Below are 21,697 nucleotides of genomic sequence, written 5' to 3' on the forward strand. Positions count from 1 at the left end.
CTCCCTCTACTTGAAATGCCCTTTCCATTTTCCTTGCCAGCTCAGTTCAGGCATGACCTTCTCAAGCAAGTTTTCCCTCTTTTTTTTTTTAAAGCAGTCTTCATGCCCATTGTGGAGCCCAACGCTGGGTTTGAACTCACAACCATGAGATTAAGACATATGCTGAGATCAGGAGCCAGATGCGGTTAACCCACTGAGTCACCCAGCCACCCCAAGTTTTCTTTCTTTGAATACAGATCCTATTAAAAAGGTACTAAGTACAGAAAAATTTATGGTGCTCCCCTCCATTTATGTGATTAAAAATGCAAACACTAAACCATGAAGTGTAATTTTAAATGACACACAGCTTATATGTATGCTAGATTTGGAATACTGTCTGTCTATAATTTTCTCTCATCCTCCCTCTCTCTGCTTATACCCAGTTTGTAATATTAATATAGAATTAATATTATTAATATTATTATATTATAATTATAGAATTAATATTATACCCTAACAGTCTATCGGATAACTCCATTGCCGGATTCTCAGGTTGGGTCAAATGCTCCTTTTCTCCACTCTCCAGGCACCGTTCTGAGAATAACTTGAGCAAATTGCACGTTTGCCTTTCGCACTATGGTGTTAGCTCCGGAGTTGGTGCAAACACCGTCTTTGGCCGTGGAGCGCGGGACCTCCAGTCACCTCCCTAGCCGACCGGTCCGTAACTTCTTTAAGGAGCCGTTCCCTCCTCACCCAGCCTGGGTGATAGGCTCGCACCTATCAAGGGCGGGCGCTGGGAGAAAAGTGAAATATCAGCCGGCCCTGGAAGCCAGGGCAAGGAGATTCTCCAAATTTCCGGACCCACAAGTACGAGAGGCAACCGAAAGACCCATGAAAACCCAGCGGAGTGGTCTGGGCCGAGGAAATTACTGCCACCGGAAGTCACGTGGTACAGCCCCGCCCAAATTCCCTATCTCGGCAGTCGACTATTCAGTCTTGCAGGCGCCTCTGGCGGGCTCCGCTGAAATCCACTCTTTCGGTGCTCGACTCGCTCGTGCTGCTGCGGCCGCCGAAGGAGGGGCAAAGCTCAAGATGGCGGACAAAACGCCAGGCGGATCTCAGAAGGCCAGTTCGAAGGTAATTTCTTAGAGGACTTCCATAAGTCAGGGAGTTTATCACTGTCATCTGGGGCCTACAGACGCTTCTGGCCAGCGGGAGGAGATCGGGGTGGGATTCCATGTTCTGGTCACGACTGTAGGCCTGGGCCCCGACGCACTGTGGTGCGCAGGTTGAGAGGCCTGGTGTCTCCCCATAGTCCCAGCCTGGATTCGGCTCGAGACTGGCGGGCCCAGGGTGGGTGGCGTGAGTAGTTCGGCCTACCTTTGGCATTGGAGTGAAGTCAGGGATTTAGATTGAGGTTTGAAGCCGTGAAAACGCGCCCCTGTATTCCTGTTGATCTCTTGAGGCCGCCGGACAGCACCTGGGAGAGGCGGGAATCGCTTCCCGGTGCTTGTTTGCCTCTCTTTCTTTGGTTCTTTAGTTTTAGATCTCACACGCTTCCAGTCTCCCTCAGTTTCCCTCTTGCCCTCCAGGGAATAAATAACATCTAGGGCTGCAAGTTGTGAGGGGAGGACCAATGGTGGAGGGACGCGGGGTGGGAAGTGCAGAGGCGGGAGCAGCTCTCCTTTGCAGAGCTGCATCGCCAAGGTTAATGCTACGCTCTACACGTGGTCTTATCTCACTTAAGAGGAAGTATAAAAAGCACTTTTTTTTGAGGGTGCGTTTTCAAGGACTCGGGGTCTCCTTCATCTCCATGTTGTGTGTTCCACCGAAAAGAGAATTTCCAAAGACTTGGCAGCCACTCAAGATTGTTAAATAGATTCTGAGCTAACAGGGTACCGTGTGTAACTATTGTGAAACCATTGAGCTGTAGAAGTAGTTTAACAGTAGTTAGGTGGTGGTTAGCATCAGGTCTTTGTTGCCATCTTGGGCCGGTCATTTAATCATTTTTTACTTTTGAGTTTCTCGAACACGATATTAAAAGTAATAGTTACTGCCCGAAGTAGTTATTAAGCTTTTTGATGCTAATGCAAGAAGCTGTGAAACACTTAAAAGTTCTAGGGACTGTTACATCTTGCGGAGCGTGTACGATTATAAATCGGTTATTAGGAAGTTAAGTTTACGGTGGACTGGGAGAGCCCTGCGTTTAGTTTGTTCTGAGAAACAACCCATTTTGTACTTGCTTTATCAGTGTCAGATCATAATCTTTATGACATTTTGTGAATGATATTCATAGTTTGTAATTAGTAATGTCTTTACCCCTCATCCTTTAATTTTGTAGAAACTATGGTAGAGGGCCAGTTTTGTCTGTTTTACATTCTACTTTTACTCCTTGTTAGTTTCTTCACTCCCCAGTACGTTTCACGTCGGTGTGGAGCGGAATAGTTGGGTACATCACTCAGGCCACTTCCTCAACAGATTCACAAAAACAGCCCTGCTTGCTGCTGTTAGGGAACTATTGCTAAAGCTACTACACCCATAATAACTCGCGTATAAGCTTCACAATTTTAGTTTCTTTCAAAGTAATAGTTTAAAAGTATCTCCTACTTGACGCCTTGGATACATTGAAAATATTTTAATGTATATGTTCAGGCTTCCTTCTAAAATATATTTCTTATGGTTGTGTGTGGCTGTTCCTATAAGTAAATTGTTGGATCTTCCAGTAATCTTTTCAGTTTATATATTGCTTTAGATTATCATCAGTTCATGCTATTAAGAGATTCCTTACTGAAGTCTGTAAAAGGAGAGTATCTCAGGACTCCAGTGATAATTGATGTGATTTTCTTCATTAATATGGGGGACTGCATGATGCAGTTAAAGATTATGGATTTTGATAACAAGCAAAAGACATTTGGATTCAAATCCTGAATTGGTAATTGCTTATATTTGTGATAAGGCAAATTGCTTAAACTCTCGAGCTTCAGTTTTCTCATTTGTAATATGGATGTAATCTCTTTTTTTTACAGGGTTGATGTAAGGATTAAATTAATTAATGTTTATAAAGTACATAATAAATCTTAGTTCCTTTTTCCCTCTCCTTTTTCTTCCTAGAGGAATTAAAAAGTACTTACTTTTCAAAATGTTGGATAATTCAAATCCTAAGGTTTAGAATCTGAGTTGTCAGCTATCTTATAATGACTGCCCACATTGCTGCTTTCTATTTCTCACACAAGTCCAGACTTTATTGGAGAGAGTATCAGATCTTTTTGGCTAATACTACAGTATTTGGAATTTCTAGTCTTTGATCTCTGTGGTTTGATTTTCTTTCCTCTGGGAGATCAGATGAGTGACCCATTTTGCAATACAGATGGAATGAACAGATTCTTTTGTTTCATGCTCATTCTTTGGTAGTTAAATTCCCATTGATATAGGTTGGGATGCTTGTTAATCATATTTCTACACATTGAGGAAAAAATGTTAATTTAAAAGTGTACAAGGGAATGTAATGTACAGCATGGTGACTATAGTTAATAATACTGTATTGCATATTTGAAAATTGCTATGAGAGTTGGTCTTGAAAGCTCTCATCACAAGAAAAAAATTTCTGCATGGTGAAATATGTTAACTAGGCTTACTGTGGTGATCATTTCGTGATGTATACAAATCTAAATCATTATGTTGTATACCTGAAACTAATATAATTTTGTATGTCAGTTGTACTTCAAGAAAAATAAATAAATTAAAAATAAAGCTGGGCTTCCTTGGGCATTTAGTGCTGAATTGGTTAAGGAACTGTTTTGATTGCTGATTAACAAAAGTATTTCATTTCTAAGAAATAAGTAAAATGAGGATACATTCAAAGCTTGTGATCCTTAGGTATTTATTACTGCTTGTGTACATTCTTTTGATGGTACCTGAAGATATGTAAGATTTAAATATGGTAAAATACTCTAAATGAAACACAAATCTTGAAAATTAGGTTCTTCATGGTTTGCTACTTTTAGTTTAGAGTGAAAGTTTGTTATGGTATGATTGTAACTTTATCTGAAAATATAAGGTGGATAGTTTTATGGGTGGATGGAGAGTGAAATTATGAACTTCTGTTTTCTTGATTGGTACTTTTTTAGAAACTTGAGTATTTGCAGCAGTGGTTCTTGAATATGACTCTTGATATGGTTTTTAAAAATTCCCATCTTATTAGATTGATTGTTTTCTGAAAGTCCAGTTTTTATTTTTTGATTTTATTCCTGAAGCTTTTTTCTTCCTGGAAAGTAAACCTATGGAACATTCTCATTTGCCTTAGTGGCATATGAAAGAGGGGTTCATTTGGTGTGCAAGTTGAAGGCTGCTGCCTCTCTACTACTTTTTCACAAAGATCATCATTTTTTTTACATAATAAAAACTTGGCTACAGGATATTAAACTTGAAAATATTAATATTACAAATAACTTGCCTCTTTATACTGTTTTTAAGTAGTTTTAATATTTTATTGCAAACCAGCCATGTGTTAGATATTGTGCTGAAATAAATTTTCAAAAAGCAAAATGCATTTGCCAGTAGTACTCAGGGCTATTTGGTACTGTTAGCTGTCTCTTCAGGAGTTAAATTTTTTCACTAGACTTTCTTTAGTTTAGATTAACTACAGGATATTCAAAATGTACTTACAACTTTTCATGTATTGGTAGTGTTTGGAATGTAACTTTCAAGATCATTTCAGGTTTTTTTTTAACTTTATCTTAAATAGTACATGGCTTAGTGTTCTATAGGGTTTTTTTCGAGAGGTGGCCCTTGGTTTGCTTTGGAGAGTGGTATTAAGGTAGGTAGCTGCTACTTGTTAGTGTGTGGACAGCAAAGTATGTTGACAGTGGAGTGTAACTTAATTTTGTTGGGTAGGTACTTGTTCCAGTAGGTTAAGTCAACAAGTATATTGAGGCTCCGTCACTTGGCAGATCTTGTGCTTGACTTTGAGGAAGAAAACATTAAATGAGACTATACAAACTGGGCAGTGTGCTGTCTAGTGAAGAAAAGTCAACATATAATAGTACAAAGTAGAGGTATCTAAAAGTTTAGAAAGAAGTGACAGCTGGTTAAATGGAGGGTGGGAAGGAGAAGGCTTAAAGAATAGAGGAATTTGAGTTCTTCTGAACAATGAGCAGAGGTTTGAAGGATAGAGATAGGGATATAAAAAGAGATTTTTAAAGAAAAATAAATCTGGGAAATGGATTGGTAAGTGAACTTGTTTAGTCAGTGCATAGAGCACTGCCATAGGGAATAAAAGTTGCTGAGATGGAAAGATAAGTTTGAGATAAATTGTGGAGATTTTGAATGCTACGGAGTAAAATTAGCTGTGGAAAATTTGAGGCAGGAAAATCCTTTAGGAAAGAATTCTTGGGGCATACTTTAGGAAGAATTTGGGAGTGAGGAGGACCAGTTGGAAGATTATTGCAGTGCTCCTGATAAATATTGAGGATTGTTGCAGAAATCTCACCTCAGATCTTCTTTGGGAAGCTTTCTTAACTTCCCCACTCCCAATAAGATTTGCCTGCCCCCTCTGCTCTAGTGGCCATTGTTTTACTTGACTCTTTTATTAGCTTTATTTTACTTTATATCTTATATCTCTAAGGTAAGGCATAGTACCAGTAAATGGTTGAATTAAGGGAAGATCTGGACCACCATTGTGTCTTTAGAAAGGAAGAGTCCCCATTGAAGAGCTGTGATTAGAGGTGGGATGAGCAGAATTTGACTCATGTGGTTATGAGGGGATAAAGGAGTCCAGGATGATCCTGTTGTAATGCTTGTTGCTGGCTAACACTTAGTGAGCAGTTATTATTTGCTAGACACTGTTCTAAGTGCTTTACCTGTTTTTGCCTTTCACAATAATCGTACGAGGCAGGGTGCTATTCAGCTTTACAGAGGAAAGGAGCTAGGGCCAAGGTTACAAAACTGTTAAGTCCTAAAACCAGGAAGTCTGATTCCAGAATCTGTGCTCTTAAAACATTTTACTACTTCCATATTATGAGTGATTGAGAGATACAATCCATTGTCAGAAATAAGGTCAATAGGAGAAACTAGTTTGGAAGGAATTTTAAATATATTGAGTTTGAGGAGCTTGCAGACATTCGGATGAAGATGTCCAGGAGATAGTTTGAGAACAGAATGGAGCCCAGGAGAGGGACTAAGGTTGAAAATAAAGAATTAGAAGTCATCTCAGTACAATAAGGTGTTGATATGCTTCCTATGGGAGAGATTGTTAAACTTGTGGAGATGTAAGCTGATGCTTTAGAGGACAAGAGGAGAAAGACATTTTAGGAGTCAGTAATGGGAAGGGAAAGCTGATGACACAAAATGGTGGTGTTGGAGGAATGAATGTTCCTGTGGCCAGGTTGATAACTTGAGAAAAGTTTTTATTCTCAGCCACCAACATATAGGGCCATAGTGTAGTTGGCCTAGCCTTTATCTCCTTAACAGTCATAAGAATGATCCTTTTTTCTTTTGGATTTTCTTGCCATCCTTCACCACATCTATGCTATCTGCTTTCTCTATCCTGAGATAAATTTGTCTTGTGTCTGCTTTTTTTTTTTAAAGATTTTATTTATTTATTTGAGAGAGAGAGTGAGAGAGAGAGCACATGAGAGGGGGGAGGGTCAGAGGGAGAAGCAGACTCCCTGTTGAGCAGGGAGCCCGATGGGGGACTCGATCCTGGGACTCCGGGATCATGACCTGAGCCAAAGGAAGTCGCTTAACAAACTGAGCCACCCAGGCGCCCAGTTGTGTCTGCTTCTTTATTGTCTTAAGCTTCCTTTAATTCTGTCCACTCATTTTGCTTTTTGGTGTTTTCATATAGATGAAGAATTGTGCTCTAGACTTCAGAAGATCTGTAAGCATCATTAATTTGTTGTTCTTCAGTTAAAAAAACCATAAAAACCAAACCTAAGACAAATAATACAGTCAGGTCTAGGTTAGGAAGAGGGAGAGGTTCAGCTTCTGAAGTAGCATTACATTTACTGTTTACTTGGACCACTAGCTTTAGAAGTTGGTTATTTAAAAAATCTTATTAACTACTGTTTGTGTCTCTCAAGCTTAAAGAAGTTCCGTTCTGAACACTGTGTAGTTATAGCTGCAAATCGGTGGAATATGTCTGGTTTGCAGTAGATGTAACCAGTGCCATCTTAGGTTAATTGAAATCAGCTGATGCACCTTCGTAAGCTGTTGCTGTTATTTTTAAATCCTAGAAATGATGATTTGGATGTGGTGGCATAGAAGATTAAAGAAAAAAAGGGTAGCACTGTCTTAGCTGCTCTTGCATGCTTATTCTTCTGGGTGAACTTTAGAATTATTTTTGGCAACCCCTGTGCCCCCTTGCAAAGATTTTCCTTTGGGGTATAGAGCTGTTGAATGAAATTGCACTAAATATGTAAATAAATTTGGGTATAATTGACATTGTCTTAATAATGGGTTTTCCAATCCAGGCATATGATGAGTCTTTTCAAAAGGTGACTTGAATAACTGAATCCGTCTGTAAAGTTTGTGTTTTCTTCACCTGGGTTGTGTACATTTCTGTTGTTGGCTTCTAGATGTTTTATACTTCTTGTGACTATTGTAAATAGGATATCATTTTTGCTACCTAACAGGTTAATACTCGTATATTGGCAAGCAGTTGATTTTTTTTTCTTTCAATCTGTTCAGCGTCTTGACTGAATTTTTTTTTTGTTTTCTAAGAGTAGTTATTTTCTTGGATTTTCTCATTTCTTAGTGTGTGCAAATGGGCACATTTCAAACTGTGTCTCAGAGTGTGTTTCAGGGAATTAAATATTAAAAAATGTCTTCTTCCATACCATCTTACCTTTTAAGAAAGGTTAGATGGGAGAAGAAAGTGAATGAGGAAGGACACAGTAAAAGTTGGAGATAGAAAAGGATGGCTAGAAAGAATAGTGATGGAAGGTATCTCAGTGCTTAGCTGTCTTGAGCTTATTTTGCTTAGGGCCCAGTATGGTGGAGTTCAGAGGAACAAATCGATTCAGTGCGAAAATCTGACCAGCTGTTCTTAGCCTTAAGTTTAGAGAAGGTAAGTAAAGCAATACTGTGTAGACTTATATGAGTTTTACTGTATTTGCTCTTTTATATATCTTACAAATCCTTAGTTTTCTCTTAAAAATTAATATAATGTCTTGTGCATTTTATTTGAAATCTAGAACTCGGAGCTAGGGTCAGATATTTGTGGTGTTAAGATTCTTGGTTTCACTTTTTAACATTTGACTGTACATAAAAATAAGTAAAATCTCACTACCCAATACCTTGCAAAATAAAAACAGCTCAATGACAGAGTTAAATTCTGGGACTCCCAAGTAAAAATTTCAGACATACCACATGTTAATTTAGTTAATAGTCTTGTAGCTTGGCTTCTTTGTCTGCATAGTTAAAAAACAAAATATTGTATGCCATATGTAATTTGATCTGTAGATAATTAAGAAAAAATAAGATGAAATTTTAACAGTTGACATTGTTGGGAAGTGCCATTATTTGAAGACTGAACTTTTTCTGTGCAACTGTAAGCAGTAGTGGCATGCTGAATTAGAAGCAGCCTCCTTTAAAACAAGTTGTAAATGGTGGCCAGCAGTGGATTTGATAAAAGCATTTTCTTTTTTTTGAACTCTTTCTGCAGCAGCATTTGATCTTTTACATTAAGGGTTATGTGTGGATTTTCTTGTTACTAGAATCTGCTTCTTATATGACTGGGTAGTTGGAGGAAGGAGGGGAAGTTTCTTTGCTGTATAGCAAGAAGTTGCTGCTTTGTCACTGTTGTGGCAGTAAACAGTGTATCTTATGACTTGGGAAGAGCTTTTGCAGGAAAATGCTGTTGTAAAAATAGTGGTTAGGTTTCCAGTCTACAGTTTAAAAAGTTTATGCTTCAAATATATCCTACTCTCATTTGTATCATATTTTGGCACATATGCATTCTGAATTTTAAAGAATTGACTTGCACATTTATTTTGGATCACAATCTTTTTGTAAGTCCTAGATTTCCTTTGGTTTTATTAGCTAAGGGGAAATTGCTACAAGTTTGGGAAGATTAAGTCTGTATAACTTGAGACATACTTGTTTTGTTAGCATAATACATTTTTAGATCATTTAAATATTGACTTTTTAATAATTGCAGACCAGATCATCAGATGTTCATTCATCTGGATCTTCAGATGCACATGTGAGTATAAAAGGCAATCTGTCTTTTTTCTTTCTTTTTTTTTTTTTTTAAAGCATTTATTATTTAAGTAATCTCTATACCCAACGTGGGGCTCCAACTCATGTCCTCCCAGATCAGGAGGTGCATGCTCCACAGACTGAGCCAGCCAGGCAACTCTCGTCTTTGTATTTTTTTTTTAATATTTTATTTATTTATTTGACAGATAGCGAGAGCGGGAACACAAGCAGTGGGAGTGGGAGAGGGAGAAGCAGGCTTCCTGCCAAGCAGGGAGCCCGAAGGGGGACTCGATCCCAGGACCCTGGGATCATGACCTGAGCCGAAGGCAGACGCTTAACGACTGAGCCACTCAGGCGTCCTCGTCTTTTTTAACATTTAATTTTTCTCTGTATCCCTGTATTTATGATTTTACTTGGTAAATACTATTGTATTATATGTCTATTTTCTGTAATGTTTTTGCTAGATGCGCTTTTTTGTGTGTGTGTTCTATTTGTATAAGTTGGCCCCCTCAGACCATATTAGAAACCAAGTATGTGTGTATCTTTATTTTTTTATTGTGCTTATAAAGTTCTGTACATATACAAATGTGTATACTTGTACAGTGACTATGATTTGCATTATACACACTCATTATTTTTTCACTGCACGATATACCTGTTGGAAATCCCTGCAAGTCAGCAGTTAGAGCTCTAATATAGTCTTTCTGCTGCCGTTGTAATATCCCATAGGGGAAAGTACACATGATTTTTAAAGCTATTTCTCTGTTGATGGGCATATACTTGTCGTTTAAAGCTTTTTGACATTTTGAATAATTCTTCAATAAACATTACATGTTATTATAGCAGTGCTCAAAGTATGGTTTTCAGACCCTTGGGGGTTACTGAGAATTTTTCATGGGTTTTGTGAGTTCAGCTATTTTATAATAAGACAAAGACATTTGCCTTTTTCATCATGTTGACATTTGCAAAGGCAATTGATGGGTAAACTGTTGGCATCTAATATGAATCAAGCTAGTGTTGTCAAAATGTATTAGTAGTCATTGTATTCTTCCTTACTTGGCACAGTAAGGTAAAGAAATGCTAGTTTCACTTAAGAATGTTCTTGATGAAGCAGTGAAAATTATTAATATTAAATTTTGTCCTGTGTATGGGTCTTTTTAATGTTTTGTATGATGAAATGGGAAAAACATGTAAGGCACTACCTCTTCTCAAAGTATGTTTATCTTGAGGAAAGGTACTTGATGGATTATTTAAGTTGAGAAATGAAAACTGGCTCCTTTTTTTTTTTTTTTAAAGATTTTATTTATTTGCCAGAGAGAGAGGGAGAGTACACGCAAGGGGAGTGGCAGGCAGACGGAGAAGCAGGCTCTCCCTGAGATCATGACCTGAGCCGAAGGCAGACGCTTAACCATTTGAGCCACCCAGGCGCCCCAAACTGGCTCGTTTTTTGATGGAATACCGTTTTTACTTGAAAGGAACAGCTGACAAACTGTGGTTAATCAGACTTGGATGTTTGGCAGATAGAAGGAAACAGACCTGTTACTTCAAAGAAAACAGTTATTTGTTGTTTTTTTTTTTTTTAAGATTTTTTATTTATTTATTTGACAGAGAGAGACACAGTGAGAGAGGGAACACAAGCAGGGGGAGTGGGAAAGGGAGAAGCAGGCTTTCCCCAGAGCAGGGATCCTGATGTGGGGCTCGATCCCAGGACCCTGGGATTATGACCTGACCGAAGGCAGAGGCTTAACCACTGAGCCACCCAGGTGCCCCGAAAACAGTATTTGTTAATGATATAAAATTTGAGCTTTCAGGTACAAGTTAGAATTATTGAAAACTTTCCCTGTACCAAAGGACTTTTCTGATGAAATCATTGGTGATATTAAGGGATGAGAGTTTTGATAGTGTATAGTGAAATTTGTCACTATTTGGACATTTGGGTTGTTTGTAGTTTTAGTACTACATCTGTGATTTTAAAAAGTTGTTTTACTTTTCCTGAAGATGGATGCATCTGGACCCTCAGATAGTGATGTGCCAAGTCGGACACGACCTAAGAGCCCAAGAAAACATAATTATAGGAATGAGAGTGCCCGTGAAAGCCTTTGTGATTCTCCTCATCAGAATCTCTCGAGAGTAAGTGTTGATAAAGATAAGAAAGGATTAATAATTTTAATCTGTCCTGGATTGAATTTGGTGGTTGAATATTTTGGTTTTATACTGGTTCTTTCATTATGTACTATTTGAAAATAGCATTTTTTAAAAAAGATTATTTATTTATTTGACAGAGGGAGTCACAGTGAGAGAGGGAACACAAGCAGGGGGAATGGGAGAGGAAGAAGCAGGCTTCCTGCTGAGCAGGGAGCCCGATGGGGGGCTTGATCCCAGGACACTGGGATCATGACCTGAGCTGAAGGCAGACGCTTAGGGACTGAGTCACCCAGGTACCCCTAGCATTATTTTTTGTATCTGGGTTAATGATAAACTCAAGTTCATGTACGGAAAAAAATTTTTTTTTTAGCTTATATGTGAGATAGGATTCATTTAAAATTTAAAATTTTAATTATAAAACCAAGGAGTGTTTGGATTAAAATGTTTTGTTTTTTTAAAGATTTTATATATTTATTTGACAGAGACACAGCGAGAGAGGGGACACAAGCAGGGGGAGTGGGAGAGGGAGAAGCAGGCTTCCCGCGGAGCAGGGAGCCTGGTGCAGGGCTCGATCCCAGGACCTTGGGATCATGATCTGAGCTGAAGGCAGACGCTTAACGACTGAGGCACCCAGGTGCCCCTAAAGTGGTTTTTTTAAAAAAAGATTTTATTTATTTGCCAGAGAGCACGTGGGAGGGGGAGAGAGAGAGAGAGAGAGAGAGAGAGAGAGAGAGTGAGAGAGAGAGAGTGAGTACACGCAGGGGGAGTGGCAGGCAGGGGGAGAAGCAGGCTCTCTGCTGAGCAAGGAGCTTGATATGGGACTCGATTCCAGAAATCTGGGATCATGACCTGAGCTGAAGGCAGACGCTTAACCGACTGAGCCACCCAGGCATCCCTGGATATAAAATAGTTAAGGGTCAGATTTATTGTTCCTCCCTTATACCAAACATTTACTGAATCAAATACCACATGCCATTCACTGGAAATAAATAGGTGGGTAAAATGCAGTTCTTGCTCTTGGAGAGCTTACAGTCTTACCATGGGAAGTAAACAGATAGGTACTATTCACTCTAATTAGTGTGCCCAGGGCAGTATGAGAACAGAGAGGGAGCATCTTTATTATGTGTATCTGCAAAGCGTTCTCATGCTCTTTTAGTCTTTTTTCTATTTTTTCTATTTCATATAATTTTTCTTGTTACTAAAGTTGGGGAATTAATAAATTAATAAAAATTAAATTTGGAAATATAGAGAAGGCAGTCATCACCAGCCAGTATTAACATTGGTAACACTTTATTTTTATTGTTTAATATTCTAAGCATAAATATATTTTTACTTTGCTGAGATCCATTTTACAGGAATACATTTTAAAATACTCTGTTTTCAGTTCTTTTTTTTTTAATTTTAGCAAAAATTCTGTGAAACTTTAATGGATGATTATATTTCTTTGTGTAAACATTCCATAATTCCTTTAACCATTTTTCTCTGGTGTGTAAGTTTAGCTCTTAGGATATAAATAAAATTTGAGCCCTTCTGATTTTGTTTTGTAAAATTATGTTTTTCATTGAATTTATATGTAATTTTACCATTTGTTTAAACTTTTAAAATTAAAACCAAAGATGCTGGATGATGACCATTTTTCTTTCTACTTTGGGAAAAAAATTTACTTTGAATCTATTCCTGAAACCTCATTTTGACTTTTGGGTTATAAACTTTTATTTTTTCAAGGTGATTTTAATGTAACTTTAAAATAATTTGAGCGGTATTACTCTTTTATTCTGCTTCTCAGGGGCAAGCCTATTTATAACGAGGGGATTGATAAAGTCTAATTTGTAATTGGTTAACTTCTCATTTTGGTAGGCAAGAGCGAAACCTTCGGATTTCAATTACAGATTAATAGTTTAGGTTGTATTTAATAGACATTACTCTCTTTTAAGTTTATGAATCAAAATCTAACATTTACATGAATAACTGAACAACTAAAGATCTGTAGATGATTTTACTTCTGCTGTAACCTGAAATACTATTATTATGTTCCTAAACATCAGTATTATTGTTGAAGAATGAGTTTATTTACTGAATTATAGAAGGAAGTGATGTGATTTGTAGTACCTGAAATGGAGGTTATAGATGGTATTTAGATTCCTGCCACTGAACTTTGGAAATATATGCTGCCTTCTCCCTGTTTGAATGTTTTCCCTCACTGCTTCTTTTGCTCAGAACCATCTGTACTTTTTCTCAAGTGCTTTTATTCTTGCTGCCAGCAAGTCGATTGAATGAGTTCTAAGCCTTGGCATCTCTCTCTGCTTTTTCACTTTTTTTTTTTTTAAAGAAAATGGCTTTTTTATGTTACTGACCTTGAATTAGCAAATGAAGACATTCCTTAAGGAATACTTAAATCAGAATCAAGCCCACGGTAGGCACTTGATGCTTAAAAGTAGCCTCAGCTTTTCTGCTTTATGGTGAAATTTCTTTTTAAAAGTCATCTAATCTGAAGACTTGGTTATCAGTTGAGCTGTACCAATTGAGTTAGATAGTATTAAGAATGTGTATGTAAAGGTATGCTTTTTCTTTTCATAGCCTCTTCTAGAAAACAAACTTAAAGCATTCAGTATTGGAAAAATGAGTACAGCTAAGCGAACTTTAAGTAAGAAGGAGCAAGAAGAATTAAAGAAAAAGGTAATATTTAAATTGTATTTTGAGTTATCCTTGGAAGTGTGTCTAAATAAGTGTATGGGCAGTAGGGAAATGCTTTTCAAAGTTTCTTGACCGGGATATTTTCAGCTCCCACTACCAAGTCACATCTGTAACACAAGGTACATTTAGAGGTTTGTATCCCTGTTCCCGCCACTGCTTCTTCTATGTAAGATTTGGTTATTTTCTGGTCTCTTCATCTTGTATAAACAAGTGTGTATAAGTATATATTGTATTCCTCTCTCTTAAGTGATCAATAATATGCTATATACAGTGTACTTTTCTCCATCTTGCTTTTTACACTTAACATTATAGCTCAGAGATTACTGCAGGTATAATGAAATAGTCCTTGTTTTTTTTTAAAGATTTTATTTATTTATTTGACAGAGAGACACAGCGAGAGAGGGAACACAAGCAGGGGGAGTGGGAGAGGGAGAAGCAGGCTTCCCATGGAGCAGGGAGCCCGATGTGGGGCTCGATCCCAGGACCCTGGGATCATGACCTGAGCTGAAGGCAGATGTTTAATGACTGAGCCACCCAGGCGCCTGTTATTCCTTGTTTTTTTAAATAGCTGTGTAGACATACAGTAGTTATTCAGTAAAATTCTGTTGAGGGCATTTTTGTTTTGGTCTTTTGCCATTGAAATGGTGCTGTTAATGGATAGTGTTATGCATATGGTTTTTTTGCTAGTTTATCTTTGGGATATATTCCTGTAAGTGAGATTACTGGGTTGAATGGTAAATGCATAAATGTAGCTCTCTTGGATATTGTCAAATTGCTGTCTATAAGGGCAGGGACATTTCACATCTCAGTAATGTATGAGAGGTTGTTTCCCTATAGCCTTGCCAGCAGAGAATGTTTTTGAAGTATTGCCAATCTGCTCAGTGAAAAATGGTATCTCAGTGTAGTTTTAAATTTGCATTTCTCTTGTAAGTAAGGTTGAAAAGCTTACTTTTTTGCCTTTACATTTTGTGTAAAAGGTTACACAAAAGCTTTTGAGTTTGTTTCTATGAGCTGTCTGCTTATATCTAAACCAATCTTTCTAGAAGTTAGTAGTGTATCTCTATTTTTTAGAAACTTCACGTATTAAGTATATTAACACTGTCTATGACACAAGGTGCAGTGTTTTTTCCCAGTCTTCGATTGTCTTTTTATTTTGCTTCTGGTGTTTTTTCCATGCAGAAACTGTTTATTGTTATGTAATCAGATTTATCAGTCTTTCCTTATGATTTCTAGTTTTCAGTGTTTTTCTTACTCTCAGCTTATAAAGGAATTTCCTCATGTTTTTTCTTTTTCTTTTAAAAAGTATTTATTTGACAGAGAGAGAGACAGTGAGAGAGGGAACACAAGCAGGGGGAGTGGGAGAGGGAGAAGCAGGCTTCCCGCTGAGCAGAGAGCCTGATGTGGGGTTTGATCTCAGGACTCTGCGGTCATGACCTGAGCTGAAGGCTGACAGACACTTAACCAATTGAGCCACCCAGACGTTCCTTAAATTGTTTCATTTAAAAAAAATTAAATATGATTCATTTGCAGTTTCTCCTGGTATATGATGTGAAGAATTGGTTCACTTTTGTCTTTTTTTCAAATAGTTATCCCGGCATCATTCATTGAAAAGTTGATCTATTCTCCACTGATTAGAGATGCTTTTATTGAATACTAAATTTCCAAGTGTTGCTGGATTTATTTCTCTATTTTCTGTTCTGTTCCATTGGCCTTCTATGCATACATGTTTTGGGGACATTGTGAAGAGTTATAATTGAAATTGTCAAGATTCTTTGGAGCTTTTTTTCTAATGCCAGCTGTGGAGTTATTGCTGCTTCATCTTCTAATACTCATGTCTGTGGTTTGTGAAGGAAATCTTTATAATCACTGAATTAAATCATGCTTTGGAAACATCAAAAACAGTAATAGAATAATACATTTTGACTCTAATGTCTCTAAATTTACTTAGTGGATCCTTTTCTAGTTCCATAAATTGCCAGTAGAGGATCAAAGTCTTAGTTTCAGTGTTAATTAGTATCTAATATCTACCAAAGATTAGATATTACCTGTTAGGACTGCCTAACCTGCTTTTCCTAGCGAAGAGAAAGGTTTTGTTTCCATTGTTCCTTAATGAGTTTCGCCCTATGTACAATAATATTTTTCATATGAAGTAGTATTATTTTCATGTGTATTTAGGAAGATGAAAAGGCAGCTGCTGAGATTTATGAGGAATTTCTTGCCGCTTTTGAAGGAAGTGATGGTAATAAAGTGAAGACATTTGTGCGTGGAGGTGTTGTTAATGCAGCTAAAGGTTAGTGTGAATATTACAGTCCTTGAGCAAACCCCAGAAGTCTTGGTAGAATAATTGTAGGTAATTATGAAAGATGTTTGGTGGCTTTGAATTTCACATTTCCTTTCTACCAGCACCCTCTAGTGTTGGTATTAGTTGTTAATTAGCAGAATAAATGGCCAGATGTGGATTAATGATAAATTGGAGCCAAACACTTTGCAAAAAATTTCATAGTTTTACTATAAAATGACTAGTATTTTGGAGAGTAAGGTAATATGAATTTAACTTCATATTTTGTCAGTAGTGATATATCTTAGTGCTAAAAGCATTTTACTAATTTATGTTTATTTTCAAATAAAAAATCAAATAATAGGAAATTAGTTTTGAAAATTAGTTTTGAAACTTACTATTTTAAATTTCAGAAGAACATGAAACAGATGAAAAAAGAGGTAAAATTTATAAGCCGTCTTCAAGATTTGCAGATCAGAAAAATCCTCCAAATCAGTCATCCAATGAAAGACCACCATCTCTTCTTGTGATAGAAACCAAAAAACCTGTAAGTCATACCCAAATAAGTGACTTTTTATGTTCAGAGATGATACTGCCAATGATATTTCACTACTTCCACTGTAAGCAGGACTTTGGTTTCTTGTTTTTAATTATTTTGGGAGTAGATGTTGAGTTTTGGTGTTTAATTTATAATAAATTAGAGTAGGACATGTAGACTGTTTTTTTATGTTCTTTGAGCAATGAACCTTTGGTGATGTTATATTCATACTATACTACAAGTAAAAAGTTGACTATATTTTAGGTATAAATATAAAATAATGGGATTGTCTTTTTAAGCAATTCTGAACTGAGGTATTTAAATAATATCAGCATGTGTAGTGGCAGTTACCTTGGAAGACTATATGTATTCCAGTAATGTATCTTTTGCCTAGAACATATATGGAATTAATTTGGAATTAACTGTCAACTAGTGGTACTTTCTTTTAAATGTTCTCAGTGTTAGAAAATTTTTTATTTTTTGATGGGATTTTTCATGGGGGTTGGAAGATAGATGTGGGTCATGTCATTTGGAGCCACACTTGGTGAAGAGGTATGATTACACTGAACGGTGAGACTGACTTTTCTTGTGTGACTTTTAAAATAGCTCTGAAAGCAATGCAATGGAAAAAAGCAGTTTTATTGAGATGTAATTCACATACCATAAAATTTACTTTTAAAGTACACAATTAGTTTTTAAAATGTATTCACAGTTACGCAACAATCACTAATCTCTAATTTCAGAACATTTTTATTACCCCAAAAAGAAACCTTACACCTATTTTTAGTCATCCCCTACCCCTGGCAACCACTAACCTACTTTTTGTCTGTTTGGATTTGCCTGTTTAGGACATTTCATGCAGATGGAATCATACAACATGTAGCCTTTTGTTTCTGGCTTCTTTACTTAGCATAATATTTCAAGGTTCATCTGTATTCCAGCGCATACTAATACTTCATTCTGTTTTATAGTTGAATAATATTCTGTTTTATGAGTATAGCACATACTGTTTATCCATCTGTTGATATTTGGGTTGTCTCCACTTTTTAGCCATTATGAGTAATGTTGCTACACATTTGTGCATAGGCTTTTTTTTTTTTTTAAAGATTTTATTTATTTATTTGACAGATAGAGACACAGTGAGAGAGGGAACACAAGCAGGGGGAGTGGGAGAGGGAGAAGCAGGCTTCCCACTGAGCAGGGAGCCCGATGTGGGACTCGATCCCGGGACCCTGGGATCATGACCTGAGCTGAAGGCAGACACTTAACGACTGAGCCACCCAGGCGCCCCTGCATAGGCTTTTTTTGTGGACTTACGCATTCAGTTCTCTCATATATACCTAGAAGTAGAATTGCTGGGTCATATGGCAACTATTTGTTTAACCTTTTGAGAAACTGCCAAAACTCTTTTCTAAATTAGCTGTACCATTTTACAGTCCCATCAGCATCATATGAGGGTTCTAATTTGTTTTTTTTTTTTTTAAGATTTTATTTATTTATTTGACAGAGACACAGCGAGAGAGGGAACGCAGGGGGAGTGGGAGAGGGAGAAGCAGGCTTCCCGCGGAGCGGGGAGCCCGATGCAGGGCTGGATCCCAGGACCCTGGGATCATGACCTGAGCTGAAGGCAGACGCTTAACGACTGAGCCACCCAGGCGCCCTGAGGGTTCTAATTTTAACACATCTTTACCAACACTTGTTAAAAAATTTTTTTTTGTAAGATTTATTTATTTATTTATTTGACAGAGAGAAGGAGAGAGCACAAGTAGGCAGAGTGGCAGGCAGAGGGAGAGGAAGAAGCAGGCTGTCTGCTGAGCAGGGAGCCTGATTTGGGGTTCAATCCCCAGACCCTGAGATCATCACCTGAGCCGAAGGCGGCCGCTTAACCGACTGATCTACCCAGATGCCCCTAAAATTGTCTGTTTTTTAAAATTGTAGTCATCTTAGTGGGTGTGAAGTTGTACCTAATTGTGGTTTTGATTTGCACTTCCCTAACGATGTGGAGCATCTTTTTTATGTGTTTATCATCCATTTGTAGTCTTCTGTGGAGAAATGTCTTTCAGATCCTTGGCCCATTTTTTAATTGGTCTATTTGTCTTTTTATTGTTAAGTTGTAAGAGTATTTTACACTTCCTGGAGTCAAGTCTCTTATCAGTTGTGTGATTTGCACATGTTTTCTCCCATTCTGAGTTGTCTTTGTCCTTTATTGATAGTGCCCTTTGAAACAAAAGTTTTTAATGGTGATGAAGTAGAGTTTATCAGCTTTTTCTTAGGTCACTTGTGCTTTTGATGTCATATCTAAGAAGCCATTGCCTCATTCAAAATCATGAAGATTTATTCCTATGTTTTTCTCTTAGAGTTTTATAGTTTTAGTGGTTAAATTTAGGTATGTGAGTCATTTGAGTTAATTTTTGTGTGTGGTGTAAAGAGGTCCAACTTCACTTTTTCTTGCATGTGGATATTCAGTTGTTCTCGCACTATTTGTGAAAACAGACTTTTTATTTTTCCCCATTGAATTATTTTGGCACTTTTAAGAGAGGGCTTTCAAAAGCAGTTTTAAAAGAGGAGTTCCAAAGATGTTACTGATTATTTCAATCATTCATGATCCTCCTAAGGTGACTGTTTTGAAGAAGTGCGTATTTTTGGTAGTTGCTCATGGCAGTTACTTGGCAGTTCAGTTACTTTATGTTCATTAGTTTTGCTCCCTGTTGCCCTCTCAGCAGTATTCAGGCCTAAGTATCACAGGCTTTTGAAAGATAAAGTTTGTGGTTCCTTTACTTTAAGACTACTGCTTGTCATTTTCTTTAATTGCTTTAATAATCAAATTGTTAAATTCTTTTTTTTTTTTTAAAGATTTTATTTATTTGACAGAGAGACACAGGGAGAGAGGGAACACAAGCAGGGGGAGTGAGGGAGGGAGAAGCAGGCTTCCTGCTGAGCAGGGAGCCGGGTGCGGGACTCCATCCCAGGACCCTGGGATCATGACCTGAACCGAAGGCAGATGCTTAACGACTGAGCCACCCAGACGCCCACAAATTGTTAAATTCTTAATTCCAGAGAACAGGAAGGAAGTGTAATGAGAACAGAAGCATTCTTTTTAATTTAAATAATTAGAATATAATTGGCACTAAAATAAAAATTATTTAAAATGATCTGATTATTGAACCATTAGTTTTGTTTTACCGTGTTTTGTTTGAAGTATAACTTGTCATATCCTTCATAGCCACTGAAGAAAGGGGAGAAAGAAAAGAAAAAAAGCAATTTGGAACTCTTCAAAGAAGAATTGAAACAGTAAGTTTTATAGTGTGGAGAATGGCTGTCCATAGTATATTGAGCTGATACGTACAGATGCAGGTATGAAGAATGTAGTGTCTTGGTTATCACTAACTGCCTTACCTATGATGAGGTTGTTTTAAGTATGATAGTAATTTTTTTTTTTTTAGGGTATGTTTGAAGATGATTTAGCATTTCATCCAGCATCTAGGTTGGTAGCATAATATGGATGCAATTCAATTGATTTATCTAATGTCCGGAGTCCTGTTTGCAGTGGAAACAATGTAGTCACTGAGATGGGGTGAGGAGTGAGCAGACTTACCCAAGAAAGGACAAATTCATTGGTTTTAATGTTGAATTTCCTCCTCACCTTAGAAGTGAGCTTTCTATTCTAATGCTTGCATGACATGTCAGAAATTTGCTTATGACTGTTATAGCTGAGGGACTCTCATCTTGGGTGTTAGTACTGGCATTTAATTACTCACAAATATTTCAAGTTATATGAACATAGTACTTGGATAAATTGTATTCTTAATAAATGTGAATGAACAACTTTTGCCTCATTATTAGTGATTATAAATATTTTCAACAGAATTCAGGAAGAGCGTGATGAGAGACATAAAACAAAAGGCAGGTTAAGCCGATTTGAGCCTCCTCAGTCAGATTCTGATGGTCAGCGTCGTTCTAGTAAGTGGCATTTATTTTAATGTTTATATTGTGATTAACTCTTCTAAAAACTAAGAATTGTTTTCTTTTTCCCCTTTTCAAGTGGATGCGCCTTCAAGAAGAAATAGATCATCTGGTGGTAATACAGTTTTTTGCTTTTTTTAATTAATAGAAATTTTTCAAACTTTGTATTATGCAGGTTATAATTTTTTTTCCCCTCTTTATCCTAGTTCTTGATGATTATGCACCTGGCTCACATGATGTAGGCGATCCAAGCACTACTAATTTATATCTTGGAAACATTAATCCACAGGTAATATTAGAAAAGTTAGATGAATGTTGGCTCATATTCTTTATAATTATGGAAGAAAATTGCTTTGTCAACAAAAAATAAAGTCAAGAATCTGAAGTAAGCAAATTTGAAGGAACCTAGAGACTATTGAAGTCTCTAAAATTATCTTATAAAATTGAGCCTTACTGGTATGGGCTGAATTGTGTTGCTACAATTCTTAAGGACTTATCTCCTTTCTGTAATTTGGCTATCTGAATTTGAAATATCTTACTGTGTACTGATTTTATTTATCAAATCAGGATTTGACCAGTGGTGGACAGTGTTCTTTTGAGACTGCCCTCTTGTGCATAGCTTACTTCCTTAATGGACATCCTTTTTCGATTTTCTCTTCATGATAGCAAGTTAGTAATTTGTGAATTCTTTCCCTCATTTCAGTGTTACTTGTGTTATGAGGAATATAGTGGTAGTTATACGTAATATGCTTTTTAAAAAAATTATGTTTTTTTTTAAAGATTTTATTTGTGAGAGAGATAGTGCACAAGCAGTGGGGGAGGGGCAGAGGGAGAGGGAGAAGCAGGCTCCCCGCTGACATGTACAGCATGACATGGGACCCCATCCCAGGACTCTGGGATCA

At 37.1% G+C, this 21,697-nt stretch overlaps 1 protein-coding gene across 4 annotated transcripts in view; it reads left to right on the plus strand.

Moving 5' to 3' along the window:
* The first annotated feature begins 590 nt into the window (after positions 1-590).
* The window catches only part of LOC113916672 (U2 snRNP associated SURP domain containing), a 56,052-nt gene continuing 34,945 nt past the window's right edge, over positions 591-21,697 (plus strand). The window contains exons 1-10 of one of the 4 annotated variants that reach the window (XM_027583405.2): positions 591-1,116; positions 9,137-9,181; positions 11,176-11,307; positions 13,900-13,998; positions 16,192-16,306; positions 16,708-16,841; positions 20,056-20,123; positions 20,698-20,792; positions 20,875-20,910; positions 21,002-21,084. In XM_027583405.2, coding sequence (XP_027439206.1) covers positions 616-1,116; positions 9,137-9,181; positions 11,176-11,307; positions 13,900-13,998; positions 16,192-16,306; positions 16,708-16,841; positions 20,056-20,123; positions 20,698-20,792; positions 20,875-20,910; positions 21,002-21,084 — 1,308 coding nt within the window. In that variant the 5' untranslated portion in view covers positions 591-615. Of the gene's footprint in view, positions 1,117-9,136; positions 9,182-11,175; positions 11,308-13,899; positions 13,999-16,191; positions 16,307-16,707; positions 16,842-20,055; positions 20,124-20,697; positions 20,793-20,874; positions 20,911-21,001; positions 21,085-21,697 lie in introns of those variants that run through there. The other 3 variants (XM_027583406.2, XM_027583407.1, XM_027583408.1) reach the window with 3 other exon arrangements.

The sequence above is a fragment of the Zalophus californianus genome, chromosome 1 (assembly GCF_009762305.2).
Source record: "Zalophus californianus isolate mZalCal1 chromosome 1, mZalCal1.pri.v2, whole genome shotgun sequence".
Lineage (NCBI taxonomy): Eukaryota > Metazoa > Chordata > Mammalia > Carnivora > Otariidae > Zalophus > Zalophus californianus.